This window comes from Corylus avellana, chromosome 1 (assembly GCF_965113065.1).
Source record: "Corylus avellana chromosome 1, dhCorAvel1.hap1.2, whole genome shotgun sequence".
NCBI lineage: Eukaryota > Viridiplantae > Streptophyta > Magnoliopsida > Fagales > Betulaceae > Corylus > Corylus avellana.
This window is the reverse complement of record NC_142490.1, coordinates 23,775,605-23,793,117: the sequence shown is the minus strand read 5'-3', so window position 1 is coordinate 23,793,117 and position 17,513 is coordinate 23,775,605. Positions and strand designations below refer to the sequence as shown.

Here is a 17,513-nt window from a genome sequence, read left to right as displayed (position 1 = left end):
AATTGCTGCTGTCTAGTTACATACAAATAAAATGAGTTATGCTTGGTAGGAAAACAACAGAAGTAACAGAAGCATTAGAGTTGGAAGCCATAGGATCGATGGTGTTGACAGCAGGCTTTGACACCATGAAAAATATAGACAAGAATTGGAAAGTGGCAGCTTGAGTTTGATTAGCTACACTGTGCATGTTTATAAATTGATTATGTAACATTTGAAATGCTAAGGATAATGATAAAGAATTACAAAATCCAATCTTCTAACATAGTGGAGACTAATTGATATTACAAAGTATTCAAACATGTTGATCACCATGATGAATCCATGCCACCCTTGTCTTCAGTAGACCAAGGAATGCAGTTCCCTACTATTTGGCAGTGGCTCCAAGTCTTTCTCTTGCAGCGCAGTACCAAGCAATTTCTTCATCTCTAATGCAAATACATCATCCAAAATAGAAACTGTGAATCGCAAGCCTTTATATGTCTTGATCTCTCTTCTTTCCTGCAAAACGCAATATGTCCTGAGTTTTAATGTGTGGGTGTTGGAGTGAAATTGGCGGAGCCACGTGAGGCTTTGTTGAATATGTCCTGATCGAGCCACGTGGCACCCTCAAAGCTTTTTTTTTTTTTGCTGTTTTCTTGCCCAAGTTCCACACGGTACTCCTAAAAAAAAAAAAAAAAAAAAAAAAACAAATTTCTTCTCTCCTACTTACGCAAGTTACCACTCGGCACCCTAAAAAAAATTTTAGCAGTACCCCTAATATGAATTGTCTGGCTGTGCCACAAAAGGAGAAGGACTAGTGTGGGTGAGGTTCAAAAGGAGGGTTGACGCTGTCAAAAAAAAAAAAAAAAAAAAGCTTTGAGTTTAATGTGGGGGTAATCACGTCATTTCAATATCTAAGTTGGGTGTAAAATTGGAAGTTTTAGCATATTGTTCCCATGTGAGATGCACGTGGGATGATTTCCGTCTATTTAGACAGAAATTAGTAACGGAAGGTCCCAATTGTAAATTTTTTAAATATTAAGGAGATACATTATAAATTTTTAAATATTAGGGTTCAAATTAAAAAATACCTCAAACTTCAAAGGATCTTCTTAACTTTTTCCACTTTTGAAAGATAGAGAAAAACACAACACTTTCCCATTTTGGAATATAAAGTCATCCCAAGGTGAATAAAAGTTCGTCATTTTGAAGGGTACGTGTATGGGCTGCATTGGTTGAAAACTTGTAGTTGGATCAAAATGTAAAACTAATAAGCATGGAGAATTTTGCAATATCACTATCTCTTATTGGTCCAAAGATTGCACATCTCGATAATTCAACAAGAAACATGGAATCCCCCAAACAATTTTATCACACTTAAAATTGTGTTTATGGGTTTGGCCCTAGGGGTGGCCAAACCCATAGTTTTCTGCCCACCATTCACAAGTAGACACATTAGCATAAAATACATTAAGAAAAAATGCACAACTACACTTGATTATATAAGGTTTTATTAATTATTTTTTTTTTAAAAAAAATGTAGAGGGTTGTAGAGGAGGGAGATGGGGTGACTCGCCGCCGCCCCGGCCCATGGGTTGGCGCACGGCCAACCTCAAGGTCAATTGCGGAGCCAAGATTTTTTTCTACGCTAGTAAGTTACTTTTTAACCTTCAAAAAATTTGTCTCGTTCCCTTTCTTGTATAGCCTAGAAAAAAAATAAATAAACGCTTTGTTCTAATCTTCTTCTTCATGACTTTAAAAATAAACGCGTGTAATAAACAGAGCATATATGCTAACTAGCTAGCTAGGTCTAAAAATTATGAAGCATAATTGAGAAAGCAAAGTAGAATATAGTCATGAGAGTCACCGTGTAATTAGGACCACCCACAAGGACTTCTATTTATAGAAGAAGATTGAAAATTAAGAACACCATCTTGCTATGGAAATATACGCCATTTCCGGCAAAGTTTCAAAAGTTTTCTATGGACCTCTTTCTTCCAAGAAGGTAGAAAGTGGAAGAAAAGCCATTAGCTGACAAATCCCATCAAAAGGCGGGGTGATCTTGGTTTGTTGATAATCCTGCCATGTTTTTTTAGTGTTAATTTTTGGGTGGGAATGTCTTTATTGGGTGACTGTAACATAAAAGCTTAGCTTGAAATTTGGATTGCCTGACTGTGATATAGGCGATACTCTCGAAAGAAAAATCGACGGGAGAGATTGGTCCAAGCTTTGTTCCCAGCTTAAAGCTTCTTACTCTCCCTCCTCCCTGGCCCCCAACCCTCTCTTCCCGACCGAAAGATCGACATTGAATTTTTTCGAAAAGCCTGGAACTTTCACTGGGCTTGCTCTGAGAATTTCGCAGTCCATTTTTACCAACAATAGCTTTGGGCTTACGAATCTTTTTATAAGTTCTCCATAGTTTCATCCAAAGTAAATCCTCATTTCTGACAGAAAATGTCTTCCCTCTCCATCTATCTGCTAACAATTTCTATCATTCTACAAACAATTTTCAGAGCAATAAGTTTTACTACCAAACCCCTCCCCAGGGTTTTGGTCTTGGTATAGTGGGCCAGGATCCCTACAAAACAATTTCTTCCTGCTGGGCTGCTATCACTCAGTTTGCTCTGGCTGTTAGCCTCACTTCTTTAGAGGATGATCTTCATATTCCACACATGGAATACAAGAATAATATTCTGAAGAAAACAAAGGATGCAATGGATTTTTTTCTGCGCTAGTAAGTTACTTTTTAACCTTCAAAAAATGTCTCCTTCCCTTTCCTGTATAGCACAGACAAAAAAAAAAGGGAAACTTCACCTACCCCCAAACTTTCGCGTTTTTTGCAGACACTCCCCATTGTTCAAAAACTCTCACTTTCATGTATCAAAGTTTTAGTTTCGTTTACTTTGCTTCTTCCGTTAGGATTTCTTTGCAAATACCTCCCATTGTTCAAAAACTCTCACTTTCATGTATCAAAGTTTTAGTTTCGTTTACTTTGCTTCTTCCATTAGGATTTTCTGTGAAATCCTAACGGAAGAGCTCGCACATGCCACGCATGTGAGGGAAAACTTATTGAAAGCCCCGTTTTACCCTTGAAACTTTATTGAAGTCTCTTCTTTCTTTCCCTGCTTCTTCACCATTTAATCATTTGCTTCTTCTTCTTTTGTTCATACCCACATACTGAAAGCCCCACTTTTCTTTTTCTTCTTCTTTGGGTAGCCCCTCTTTTCTTCTTCTTCTTCTTCGTGTTGACCATTTCATCATTTTGCTTCGTTATACCCATTTGATATCCACTATGGATCAAGCCGACAGTGAAGTCAGTGAAGTCATCGACACAGGAACAGGAACCAACAATCCAATGTGCAAATGTGGGAGGAGATCACGCATCTTAATAGCATTCACGCTACTGAATTTCGGTAAAAGGTTTTATACATATGCAAATTATGTGGTAAGATTTTTTTTGGCATTTTTTCTCGCAACCCAGCTCTTGATCTTATTTTTTTCTCGCAATTGTGGGCTATTTTATTTGCTTTGGGTATTTTTATTCGGTTGGGGATGGTACAGTTTTTAGCTGTGTATTTGTTGAAATTTGTTTGCTTATAGGAAAATGTGGGCTGAGTGTTTTGATGAAATTTGTTTGCTTGGTTGGGCATTTGAGCTAGGTATTTGCTGAAATTTGTTTGCTTATCTGGGTATTTGCTAAAATTTGTTTGCTTGGCTGAGTATTTGAGCTGGGTATTTGCTGAAATTTGTTTGCTTGGCTGGGTATTTGCTTAAATTTGTTTGCTTAACTGGGTATTTTAGCTGGGTACTTTGGTTCGATATAAGTAATAGCCATGATAGTTGAGTATGGTGATTTGGTTCGATGTTTTTGGTTAAATGGTCATGCTAGCTGAGTATGGTTTAAGGTTTAATTTGTTCATGAAATTGGTTGTGATATATTTTGATTGATTTTGAAACTCTAAGAAGGATTTGGAATAAAGCATTTTTGGTTGAAGCCAGATACACTATTTTGTCAATAAATAGTGTTGGTGGCTTATGGTACATAATAGTTGTGTGAGATCTTATTTATGTTGATCTGATTGTGTAGAATTCAGACAACCGTGGATGTGGCTTTTTCAAATGGGTAGATATAAATATTTGTCAACATGGTAAGTGAGTGGTTTCAAAACTGTTTGAGTGACACGAGAATTTGAAGACTGAGCTTGCTCAGATTGGAACAACAATCTTGAATGAAATTTTGAAATGCAAGATTGAAGTTGCTGAATATAAGGCCACAATGGAGGTTACATTTGTTAATTTTGAAATGCAATTACAAACGCAAAAGAACAAATTTCATGCAAAGGAGATGAAGTACCGGTTTGCCTTAGCATGTTCATTTATCCTCCTTGCTATATTGATGTTCTATCCCGTGTCTAATAGATATTCCTCAAGGTTGATGTTGCCCTGAGCATGTAATGAAATGTGTAATGAAATAAATGATCTCATCAGTCATCACTCACACAAATGCTCTCCACTGTTCTGACCCCTCTGCTCCCATCTTGGGTGATCATCCCATCAACCTTCCTCTCCCTCCCTCTCTCACCTTAGTAGGGAAGATCATCTCCCTTAAACCTGTGTCTAAGATTGCTATAAAAAAGAACATTTTGCAAGCTTGGCAATTTGTGAAGTCTCTTACCACTGAGGATAAAGATGATAACAAAATGGTATTTACCTTTGAAGATCCGGAGGATCTATCTAGGGTTCTTAACAACTCTCCTTGGAATATCAATGGATCTCCTTTATTTTTGAAGCGTTAGGAAAACGATGAAACTTTTGATGATATTGGTTTTTCGAAGGCAGCTATCTGGGTTCAGGTTCTTGGACTTCAACTAGATAAAATGATTGTTGTTAATGCAACTATTATTGCTGAAAGTCTTGAGGGTCTGGTTGAAGTTGATAACATGGATAATATAAAGCCTTGTAGGCTTTTTGAGAATCTGTGTTCTTATTCCTCTTGATGAACCTTTGGCTACGGGTTTTATTCTTCAGCATCCTCCTAAGTCACCAACTCAAGTTTTTTATCAGTATGAACGTTTATCTGAGTTTTACTATGCGTGTGGAAGGCTTGGGCATTTATCTTTTGCATGCCCAGTGATCCCTCATCCCCCTGATTCTGGAATATTTGGTCCTAAGCTTAAAGTAAAATCTCCTTATGCTAATCGAGTAAAACTGTTGCTGTCTCCTAGAAGCTTCCAGGTCTCTCTGGCAATGTCCCAGGTCTCTCCAGCAATGTATGGGATTAGTTCTCAAGTTCAGGCTCCTGACCCTGGTGAGTCAGTACAAGTTTTTAGCATTGGTGACTCATCCCAACTCAGTCCCACTCGTTCAAGCGTCCCTTCCCTTGCAAAGCTGGCCTATCCCATCTCCACCAAACCCACCTCATCGAGCCCCGATTTTCTCTCGGTGATTAAACCCTTACCTTCCCTCACATCTGCATTCACGAAAAAGTCCCCCCTTATAAACTTTTAGCTGAACCCTATCTCTTCCTTATTAATGTTTGCCCATGTTGCTAATAGCCTACAGCTCAATATTTCCAATAATTTGTGGTCCACTCCCAATAGCTCTACTGGCCCACCCCTTTTGTTCTAACTAGTTCGTTAGTAACTAGTTCTCCAAACGACACTTGTGCTCTAACTCCCACGTTTGCTTCTCTTTCCATTACTAATCCTCTTGCAACTATCCCTTCTATAGTAAAGGCATCCCCACCTATTGAAAAATACTCTTCTCTTACTCATCTGAAACCTCCAAAATATCCTCTCGCTACCTTCTCCAAAAACGTTTTCACCCTTACCACAAATTGCCCTCACCTTCTTTATCCTCTTCTAGTTATGATCCTCATCCTCCCAAAAAATCCAAGCCTTGTTCTAGCTCTTCCTATGGTGACTGCGATGGCAGGGAATTGTGTGATAAGGAAGTTGATGTATCTTCCTCTAGTGGTTCGCTTTTGGATGGGGTGGCTGGTTTCATCCAGCCCCCACCGCCACAATGAAAATCTTGGCTTGGAATTGTCGGGGGTTGGCTTGTGCTCTGACTATTCGTACCTTACGAGCCCTAATTAGGAAGCATAGGCCTGATGTTCTCTTCTTGTCTGAAACTAAGGTTTTATCTTCTCGCTTCTGGAACTCTCTTTCTCACTTGGGTTTCTTTGCTTGGCTAGAATTTCCTCATGTTGGCTTAAGTTGAGGTCTTTTTGTGACTTGGAAATATGGCTTTACTTTCGTCTTGATCAGCACCACATCTCCTGTATGGTGGTTTCTGATCCTCTTCAACGCTCTTGGTTAATTTTCTATGTGTATGTTCCTCATACTATACAAAATCGTTTTGCTCTCTTGTCCAACTTTTCTGCTTTGGGCTGCTTTTTTGGTGGAGCTTGGCTTTTGTTGGGAGATTTTAATGCGATTTTGTCTTCTGCTGATAAGTGTGGTGGTTGTAGCTTTGGGACTACTTCGCATACAGATTTTGTTGATTTTGTATAGACTAATGCTCTTATTGATTTGGGTTTTGTTGGTAATAATTTTGCTTGGAGTAATTGTCGTTCTGGTATAGCAAACATCAGGGAAAGATTAGATCACCTCTTGGCTAATCAAGATTGGGTGTCTCTTTTCCCCAATTCTTTGATTAACAATTTTTTGGGGTTTATTCGGATCACTGCCCTATCTTGCTGTCTACCTCTAGTACCTACCAAAATTTTCCCAAGCCTTTTCGTTTTGAAGCCTTTTGGACTCGTGATCAGGCTAGTCACTCAGTGGTAGCTGAAGCTTCGTTCGTTGAGGTGGAAGGTTCTTCAGCTTTCTCGTTGAGCAGGAAGTGGAAGAAAACAAAATCAGCTTTAAAGTCTTGGAACACTCTTCATTTTGGTCATATTTAGACTCAGATTAAGTCTCTTATGGCCCAAATTGGTGTTATTCAAGCCTCTCCTCACTTCTCCAGTAGTGCAGCCAGAGAAGTGCTTCTTCAAAAGGCTCTCCAAGAGCAACTCCTTCATGAAGAAGTTTTGTGGAAACAAAAATCAAGGGAGTTATGGCTTTCTTGCACGGACCTTAATACCAAATTTTTTCATACCTCTACTGCTTGTCGTCGTAGGTACAACTCCATCTTTTGTCTTTTTGATAATGGGGTCAGTGTTATGGGTAGGGAGAATATTGGTTCTTTGCTGGTGGATCATTTTAATTCCCGTTTTACTACTACTCACCTCTCTTTTGATGATGATCTCTCTAGTTTGGTGGAGAAAGTGATAACTAATGAAGAAAATATGGCTTTGTGTGTAATTCCTACTGAAGGGGAAATTTTTTCGGCTATCACTGATCTTGGTCTTAATAAAGCTCCTGGTCCTGATGCTATGACAAGGCTTTTTTACAAATCTTACTGGCCTATTGTGAAGCTTAGTGTTATTGCCTCAATGCAATCTTTTTTTAGAGGTGGTTTATAGCTAAGGAGTTCAATCATATTAATACTGCTCCCATCCCTAAGGTGGATAATCCTTCAAGGGTGAATCAATTTAGGCATATCAGTCTTACCAATTTCAACTACAAGATCATTTTAAAAATCTTGTCGAATAGGCTTAAACCTCTTCTTCATAAAATCGTCTCTCCCATGCAATCTGCTTTTTTTAAAAAGGGAGATCTATCCATGATAATTTTATTTTGGCGCATGAAGTTTTTCATTCTATGGGACAGAAAAGAGGGAATGGTGGACTTATGGCTTTAAATTGGATATGGAAAAGGCCTTTGACTCAATGGAATGGAGCTTTATTTTGAAAATTATGGAGCTTCTTGGTTTCCAGCCCACTTGGATTAATTGGATAAGCCAATGTATTACCACCTCTTCCTTCTCCATTCTACTTGATGGTGCTCCTTTTGGCAAGTTTTTTCCCTCTAGGGGTTTGAGGCAAGGGGACCCTCTGTCTCCCTTCCTCTTTATTCTTGGCTCTGAAATCCTTTTGAGGCTTTTATTAAGGGAAGAAAATTTCGGTGCTCTCCATGGTATTAAAATTGCCAGAATGAGTCCTCCAATTTCTCATCTATTTTTTGCAGATGATGTCATGATTTTTTCCAAGGCAAATATGGCTTAAGCTAATGTTATTCTCAAATGCCTTACTTCTTATTCCCTCTAGTCTGGGCAATGTATTAATCAAGCCAAGTCTGCAATTTTCTTTAGTAAGAATTGTAAGCCTGCTGTAAAGGCTTCTGTTGATAGCGTCCTCAAGCTGCCTCCTATCCCAGCTCGTGCCAAGTATTTGGGGATCCCTATGTTTATTCTCAGGAATAAGAAGGATTCTTTTTTTGAGCTCAAGTACAGAATTTTTGCTAAGGTGACTGGTTGGAAAGCAAGACTCTTATCTGAGGCTGCAAGAACCACACTTTTGAAATCTGTGTTAAATGCCATCCCTACATATATTATGTCTCTCTTTCTTATTCCTACGTCTCTTTGTTCAGAGATTGATTCAGTTTTAAGAAAATTCTAGTGGGGTTTCCCTCAAGAAAAAAGGCACAACCTCTCTTTTCTTTCTTGGGATAGCATCTCCCAACCAAAGAGTTTGGGTGGGCTAGATATTAGCTCAATGGAATTTCTAAATAACTCTTTGTTGGCTCAGCTTGGTTGGAAGTTGACTTCAAATGAGCCTCTTCTTTGGGTTGATGCCCTTAGGGGAAAGTATTAGCAGCATGGTATTTCTTTTTTGGAGGCTCTTTATAATCCTGTTTCTTCTTGGATTTGGAAAGGGTTGCTGAAGAATAGGAAGGTTGTGGAGAAAGGAGCTTGTTGGTCTATCTCTACTGGCATGAATATCCCTATTTGGAGTTCTCCTGAGATTCCTTTTTTGCCAAATTTTAAGCCCAGGCTGAATGCTCTTCTTACTGAGCTTCTTGATTTTTTTTATGGCTGATCTTTTGCTCCCTGGTGTGCATTCTTGGAATGCGGATCTTTTGAGAGATCTTTTCTCTCCCTCCACGGTTTCAAGCATTCTTAGCATTTATATTCCCTAGGTTAGTTTAACAAATAAATGGACTTGGGTGCCCTCTCCTTCTGGACTTTTCTGTGTGAGATCTGCTCGTGAAGTCTCTTTGTCTACAGCTAGCAGATCTTCCCCTCTCTCTCCGGCTAATTGGCAAGCTCTTTGGGGCCTCAAGCTTCAAGATTGCTTGGGATTTGCTTCCTTCTAGTGCTAATATTGGTAGGTTTGTTGTCTCTGAGGATTCTAATGCATGGGTGTGCCCTTTCTGTAAAGGTCCTCTTAAGACCTTGACTCATATGTTCTTGGAGTGTAATCTGGCCCGTGCTCTTTGGAGTAGCTCTTCTTGGCTTAATATGATCTCCTCTTACTCGTCCAGACCTATTCACGAGTGGATTCTTACTGTTGTTTATCCAGCTGAAAAGTTGGCTACTCCTATTGCTGATGTTTGTCATTTTCAATTTTTTGCTATTCTCACTTTGGATTTAATTTGGTTGTCCAGGAATAAATTGATTCATGAGGCTTCCCAACCAGATCCGGTTAAGGTTACTCAGCAACTTCATTCTAGTTTGGGCTTCCATCTCTCGGCCTAGAAAAATGCATCTCTCCCCTCCTTATGGATTCCTCCTCTTGTGGGTAGTATCAAGGGGAATTTTGATGTTGCCATTGGAGGCAATTTTGCAATTGCCGCAATAGTTCTTAGTGACTCTTTTGGGGAGATTTTTATTGCTGCTTCCTTGAAGCTCCATTCCTCTGATGTCCTTTTAGGAGAAGACACGGCTACTCTTCTTGCTACTCGGTTGGCTCGGTCTTCTGGTTTGGATGTTTTCTCCTTGAAGGGGATGCACTTCTGGTGATTTTAGCAGTGAATTAGCCTGCTCTTTTTTCTTCTTGGCATTTTATTTCTGTTATTTCTGACATTTGTGTTGATCTTTCGAAGCTGGAATGCTTCAAAAGTGTCCAAATGTGCCAATTTTCGTGCACATGTGTTAGATAAATGGGTCGTTACCCATCTTCTTTTTGGTAGCATTCCCCCTAGGTTCCCTCATTCTTTCTTCCATCCGGATCAAGAGTGAGAAGGACCCTCCCTTGTAGTCCCTTTCTCCCCCTTTTAATTAGAAAGAAAAAAAGGCTTATGTTAGAATAGGTAATAGACCATAACTTATGAAGCTTGTGAAAATGAACAAAGCAAAGCAAAGCAGCGAACGGCCCATATTAAGCCATCTGTGCCAAATGGTATATTATATAATATATCTCCTCCCCTCAACATCAAATTAAGAGTGGAGTCGAGAGAATAATGATTTTGATATTTAGTTGCAATAAATATTTTAATTTGTTTAGCTTTTGTGCAATTTGCTTTTTATTAAAAAAAAAAATTAAAAAAAAATCGGGGTGGCCGTAGTCACCCCTTTGGCTATCTGGCCATTTTTGCACCCTCAATTTTTTTTTTATTAAAAAATATAAATAGGAGCAATATAAAAATTTTGGGATAAAATTGGTCGAATTGCAAAAATTTGAAAGTTTGGGGGTGCATTGCAAAAATTAAAACATTTGAGGTTGAATTGAAAATTGCCCCAAACATTGAGGGGGTAAAGTGTAATTTTCCCTCATTATTATCAAACAACTTTTTATATCTTTCTCTCCCAAAAAAAAAATGTACTGTTGTATTTTTAGTTTGAAAAAAAAAATTAATGTAATGTGACATAAAAAGTTAAAACTCTTTTTACATTTTTAAAAGTACTTTGTGTTTAAATTATTTGTTATTATGTTTTTTAAAAAATATACAAGAGAATGACAATAAATAAATAAATAAATAAAAGACGTTTAAACATTTTTTATCATTTATTTCTGGTTGATTTGAAAGATAGAAGAGTCTATTTAACTTTTTATTGAGCAATTAGTCTCTTCACAGTTAGAAAACAAAAATAAAACAAGTGAAAAAAAAAAAAAAAAAAAAAAAAAAAAAAAAAATTAGTTGAGACTTATATAAAAAAGAAAAAGAAAAAATTAGTTCAGTTAAAAAAAAAAAAAAGATTGGTGGGACCCTCACGTGAGACTTTATCCTTCTACTAAAAGTCTAAATTATTCTCCCAATGCCCACACACCAAAACCTCCTTTAAAAAAAAAAAAAAAAAAAAAAAAAAAAGTAATCAAAAGATCAAATGACTCGTGACTTGGCAGGAAGATTTTTGTACTTTATGAAATTTTTGAAAGGGAAATGTTAAATAATATTTATTATTTAACCGCAAAAAACAAGAGAGATTTTGAAAAACTTTGCAAGAAAAAAAAAAATTATTGCAGATTGTGAGGAAAGTCTTTCCCTATCAAGTGGATTTCTTTCACAGGGTGACATACACGTATACCACCAAAATCTTATATTCTTTCATCAAATATCATGTCATTTGCCCTTTAATAAATAATAATCATTCTTCCTTTCTCACTAAGTTTTTCTACAAAATGCATGAAAAGTTGTCAGTAAAGTAATAAAAGAGAATTGTTACTTTTAACATATTTCAGTGCGCTAAGTTAATCCAATAAAATCATGTCACATGGCACACATTATGAAGGAGGGATTAGGGGTGGTTAGGGCTAACAATTTAACCTGCAACCTGCAAACTCAATACGAACACTACATGTAGTTTTAGGTTTAGAGTTCATGTCATAAGCGTGATTAGGGACAGTTAATAAACATATTGTGTTTGGATTAACATAAATAAGTTGGCAAGTTAATCGGAGTGACACGAATCTAACGCATAAACCTATTTTGGTAGGCCAACCCTATGGTGATGTGCAATCTTTGGACCAATAAGAGATGGGGTAAAACAAAACATGCACGCCGCGTGCAAAATTTTGTTTTTTTTTAAAAAAAAAATTTTTTTGCACAGGCATGCCACGCAGGTCGCGTGCCGTGAATCAGTGCTCTAAGAGATGTGGATTGTGCAAAATTTTCCATGCTTATTAGTTTTACATTTTGATCCAACTACAAGCAACCAATGCAGCCCATACACGGACCCTTCAAAATGGCAAACTTTTGTTCACGTTGGGTTTACTTTATATTCCAAAATGGGAAAGTGTTGTGTTTTTCTCTATCTTCCAAAAATGGAAAAAGTTAAGAGCGTGCATTTCTGGGTGTGGTTGGTGTGAATCACTCCACTAGGATTGGATAGATTCGTATGGTCCCACAAATGGAAGGACAAAAACTCCCTTTTCTCAAACAGGAAATATATAAACTGTTTACTTTTTCTTGGGCCATGACTCAATGTCAATAGAAGTGCATTATTAGGCCACGTAGGCACGTATGACTTATCCACCAATGCCTCCTTTTTTTTTTCATTTTTTTTTTTTTTTTTTTTTCAATAAATCTGATGAGTGCACTTACTTAATATACCGGTTAAACACCTTTTTCATTCTTGTGTTTTAATTTTTTTTTTATTTTTTATCTTTAGGGTTTATTTTTTATTACAGAAAGTCTATCTAGTTTGCCTAAAAATAGAAATTGTCCCTCCGTCCAAAATTTGACGGAACGCTACGTCAGCACCAATTACAATTTAATACATGCTCATATAATTAATCAATTAAAAAAATAAATGTTTTTTAAAATTAAAAGCATTAAAAATGATATTTAATTAAATTTTTTTTTTTAAAAAAAAAAAAATTGGGGTGAATGTGGCCTTCTAGCAATTTTTTTTTTTTTTAATTGGCCTTTGGGGTTGGCCAAACCACCCCCAAGAGCCATAGGAGTAGTTCGGCCACCCTTAGACGGAGTCGGTCTAGGGTAAAAGTGAAGTTAATATTGATTCATTCACATTTTGACATAGACAAATCAAAACGTGGTTCCTTGATCCATAAGGGTAAAAATGTCCACATATAAAGTGAAGTTACGGTTTTATCCTTATGAATCAAGGGACCTGCATCTCATTCCCATTTACACAATGCAATGGAAATTGACATAACTTTCCATTCAAATCGTAGACAATCCAAAAGTTTCAAAGAACGAAAACACAATGCAAAGAAAAAGCCACGTGGACCTCATCAATTCAGTCATTAATTTATAATTTAGTAGAAGAAGTATATGAAAATAATAATTTATTTTATATCATTAAATTTCGTTCATTAATTTAATAGATTTCGTTAGTGATATTAACTTAAATAAAACACGTGTTACAATTTTATTAATTTGACATGTCACATTATCGAAATGTGATAACTATTTTCTAGTGGGAATTGATTACTACCAATGTTATTCTTGTATGGGTGTTTAATATTTTTTTAAAAAAAATTAAAGTATTTAACCTTTTTCTTTTTCTCTCTCTTCGTCTTTCTCTTTTCGCATGCGATGTAAAAGATGCTTGTGAATTTGATGGGTACTTGATGACATTGACACGTTTCTTTCTTCTTTCATGTTTTGCTTTCAATCTCTCCTTTTTCATATGATCTCTTGTTTGACTCTTTAGGCAAAACGCATTTCGTGAGTGGATTAGATTTTGCATATATTCGTTTAGTCAAAAACTTCTTGGAAATCTGGTTCTTTAATTTGTAACAATTAATATGGATGTGTTGATTTGTGGGAGAGATGGGCGTGTTAATTAGTGTAGTTTAGAAAATATTGCACGTGTTGTTCGGGTGGATGACCAAATTGGCCTTGTATTTTTATCATTATTTGGTAGCTAGGTTTGATAGGTGTCATACGTGAAAATAAATAAATAAAAATTCTTCTCATTTTTATTCCTAATTAAGTTTTTTTTTTTCTTCTTAAGCTTTGTTTACAAATTACAGATAATTTAGTAGGGTAGATTTAACATATTTTAGTTTCAAAAGTTGAAACAAAACAAGTTGCATTGCATTGTAATATGAAATGTTTAAGCACCCAACCTTATGATAAACATTTGATTTGGCAATTTCCTTATCTACATCTCTCCTTTATATCCCTTTTAATCGAAATATTCGCCCATTACACGTCACCATACAATAATGTGGAACTCATGTGACTTACAAATATCTCACGTTTCAAACCGACACTTAATATTTATTAAAATATGTTGAAGATGTTATGAATGCATTCATGCATTTGGTGGATGACCATTTAGTTCCATCTCTTGGAATTCTACACATTCATGTCATCTTTTAGAATTCCTATAACATCCATGTAATAAATTGATTAACCCTTTTGTTTCATATTCCCCATTTCATATTCCTTAACCTCCCATTATGATTTCGTGCCTATAAAAGGGAGTATTGAGTTGTATGTAAATCACACAATAATAGAGAAGAATAATACATAGTTCCTGAAGAACTAGTTTCATATATTGCAATCTTTTATCTTGTCTTGTTATTTTCTTTAATTTTACAACACGTTATCAGCACGAAGCTCTAGCCAATTGTTGTGTTCTTTTGATCTTCAACATCAAAAGCTATCCGTGAGCTATTCTCAATTCATTGTAAGTTTCTTTAACGTTTAGTAATCTTATTATCTATTTTGTTAATTAACATTCTAACATTTGCATATCCATGTGAGATTTATATGAACTAGAATATTATCATACTAATGCTATGAACATAATAGTTTATATTTGAAAATTTTTGGTTTGTGTATAATATCACTTAATTTTAAATAATGTTTATTTATTTAATTCTTGATATATTTTTGTATAGATAATGTCAAATCTTACAAAACTTGAGTTTGTCGCTCTTGACGTTTCTGGCAAAAATTACTTATCTTGGATCCTTGATGCTGAGATCCATCTTGAAGCTATGAATCTTGGAAATACTATTAAGGAAGATAATCAAGCATCCCAGCAGGATCGCGCTAAAGCAATGATTTTTCTTCGCCATCATCTGCATGAAGAATTAAAAATTGAGTACCTTACAGTAAAGGATCCCTTGACCTTGTGGAATAATTTAAGGGAGAGATACGAGCACCAGAAGACAGTTATCCTCCCAAAAGCTCGCTATGATTGGATGCACCTGAGGTTGCAAGATTTTAAGAGTGTCAGTGACTATAACTCTGCACTCTTTAAAATCAGCTCACAATTAAAATTGTGTGGAGAAAAAGTCACTGATGTGGATTTGTTAGAAAAAACATATACCACATTTCATGCCTCAAATGTGCTCCTGCAGCAGCAATATCGAGAGCGTAATTTCACAAGATATTCTGAACTGATATCTTGTCTTCTAGTGGCTGAGCAAAACAACGAGCTATTAATGAAAAATCATCAATCTCGTCCAACGGGTTCTACACCATTTCCTGAAGCAAATGGAACCTCATTTCATGGTAATAAAGGAAACCGTGGTCGTGGACGTGGACGTGGTAGAAAAAATTATAGAGGTCAAGGGGAACGTACTCATAATTCTTACAAAAGAAATACCCCATACCACCAGAAGTGGAACCACACTGAGGCAAAACAAAATGAAAACAAAGGTTTACAGAATAAACCTACAAAGAACTATGAAGATAAATGTTACAGGTGTGGTATGAAAGGACATTGGTCGCATACCTGTCGTACGCCTAAACATCTGGTAGATCTATATCAAGCCTCCATAAAAGAAAATGGGATTGAAATGAATTTTGCTAATCACAATAATCCTGAAGATTCTCCAATTTTTCTTGATACTCTAAATGGAGAGGGTAGCACTCATCTTGATGTTTCTGATTTCTTTGTAGACTCTAACACAAATACTGATCTTCTGATTGGTGATGAATATGTCTACAACAATTAATATGTTTTCTTTATGTCTTAATTATAGTATGTTTACATTGTCAAATTTCATTGTATTTTGTTATTTTCTTTTTGATTAATGAAATTTTAATATATATTTTGTTTATATATAGAGGTATGGGTCATATTGATGGAATGATTAATTTCAAGATGATTGGTGAAGATTTGTGTCTAGCAGACAGTTGTACAACGCACACAATTCTTAGAGATAAGAAATATTTTCAATACTTGATATTAAACAAAGCTAGTGTCAATACAATATCAGGTTCATCAAACCTAATCGAAGGCTCTGGAAGAGCGAATATCATATTGCCAAAAGGAACAAAATTTTGTATTGATGATGCTTTGTATTCATCTAAATCTAGAAGAAATTTAATCAGTTTTAAGGATATTCGTCTAAATGGTTATCATGTTGAAACCACTAATGAAGGTAGTGATGAATATCTTTATATTACTTCAACAATTTCGGGCCAGAAGCTCATATTGGAAAAACTGCCTGCTTTCTCTTCCGGGTTGTATTATACAACAATAAGAACAATTGAATCACATGTTGTAATGCACCAGAAGTGCTCTAATCCAAAGATGTTTATGCTTTGGCATGATCGTCTTGGACATCCGGGAACAATTATGATGCGTCAAATAATTGAGAACTCTCATGGGCATCCCTTAAAGAACCAGAAGATTCTTTTACCAAGTGATTATCCTTGTGCTGCATGTTCTCAAGGTAAACTTGTTATCAAACCATCCCCTTCTAAGATAATTGTTGAATCTCTATCATTTTTACAAAGGATTCAAGGGGATATATGTGGGCCGATTCACCCTCCATGTGGGCCATTTAGATATTTTATGGTTTTAATAGATGCATCATCTAGGTGGTCACACGTTTGCTTGCTTTCTACTCGTAATGTTGCATTTGCTAGACTTCTTTCTCAAATAATTAGATTACAAGCACAATTTCCTGATTATCCAATTCAATCTATTCGGATGGATAATGCGGGTGAATTTACATCTCAAGCATTTTATGATTATTGCATGTCAATTGGAATTAATGTTGAACATCCTGTTGCTCATACTCATACTCAAAATGGTTTAGCTGAATCGTTTATTAAACGACTTCAGTTAATTGCTCGACCTTTGCTTATGAAAACAAAATTACCTGTTTCTGCTTGGGGACATGCAATATTACACGCTGCATCATTAGTTCGGATCAGACCAACAGCTTACCAAAAATATTCCCCTTTGCAACTTGCATTTGGTCAACCACCAAATATTTTTCATTTTCGTATTTTTGGTTGTGCTGTATATGTTCCAATTGCGCCACCTCAACGCACTAAGATGGGACCTCAACGTAGACTTGGAATTTATGTTGGTTTTGATTCTCCTTCTATCATTAGATATCTTGAGCCTTTAACTGGTGATGTTTTTAAAGCACGTTTTGAAGATTGTCATTTTGATGAAAACATATTCCCATCACTAGGGAAAGAAAAGTCGTTGCCAGAAGCACGACAAGAAATCACATGGAATAATTCGACGTTATCTCATTTTGATCCTCGTACAAATCAATGTGAACTAGAAGTTCAGAAGATCATTCATTTGCAGAGTATTGCAAATCAATTGCCAGATGCATTTACTGACAACAAGAAAATAATTAAGTCTCACATTCCAGCTGCTAATACTCCAGCGAAGATAGAAGTCCCTGTAGGACAATTAATTAATACAGCAGCAAATGAGTCTAAGGCGCGCCTGAAGCGTGAAAGACCTATTGGTGCAAAGGATAAGATTCCCCGGAAGAGAAAAGCACAAGGAAATGAAATCGGCGCTCCTGAAGA

The 17,513-nt window shown here is 36.3% G+C and overlaps 1 protein-coding gene and 2 pseudogenes across 1 annotated transcript; all 3 read left to right on the top strand.

Moving 5' to 3' along the window:
* The first annotated feature begins 3,271 nt into the window (after positions 1-3,271).
* Positions 3,272-5,487, top strand: LOC148588145 (uncharacterized; annotated as a pseudogene).
* A 419-nt stretch (positions 5,488-5,906) lies between these two features.
* LOC148588144 (uncharacterized) lies at positions 5,907-9,825 on the top strand (annotated as a pseudogene).
* A 4,798-nt stretch (positions 9,826-14,623) lies between these two features.
* Positions 14,624-15,685, top strand: LOC148588143 (uncharacterized). The gene is made up of 2 exons (XM_088514334.1): positions 14,624-14,960; positions 15,558-15,685. The coding sequence occupies exons 1-2, from the start codon at positions 14,624-14,626 to the stop codon at positions 15,683-15,685; spliced, it is 465 nt and encodes a 154-aa protein (XP_088370460.1).
* Positions 15,686-17,513: the final 1,828 nt, after the last annotated feature.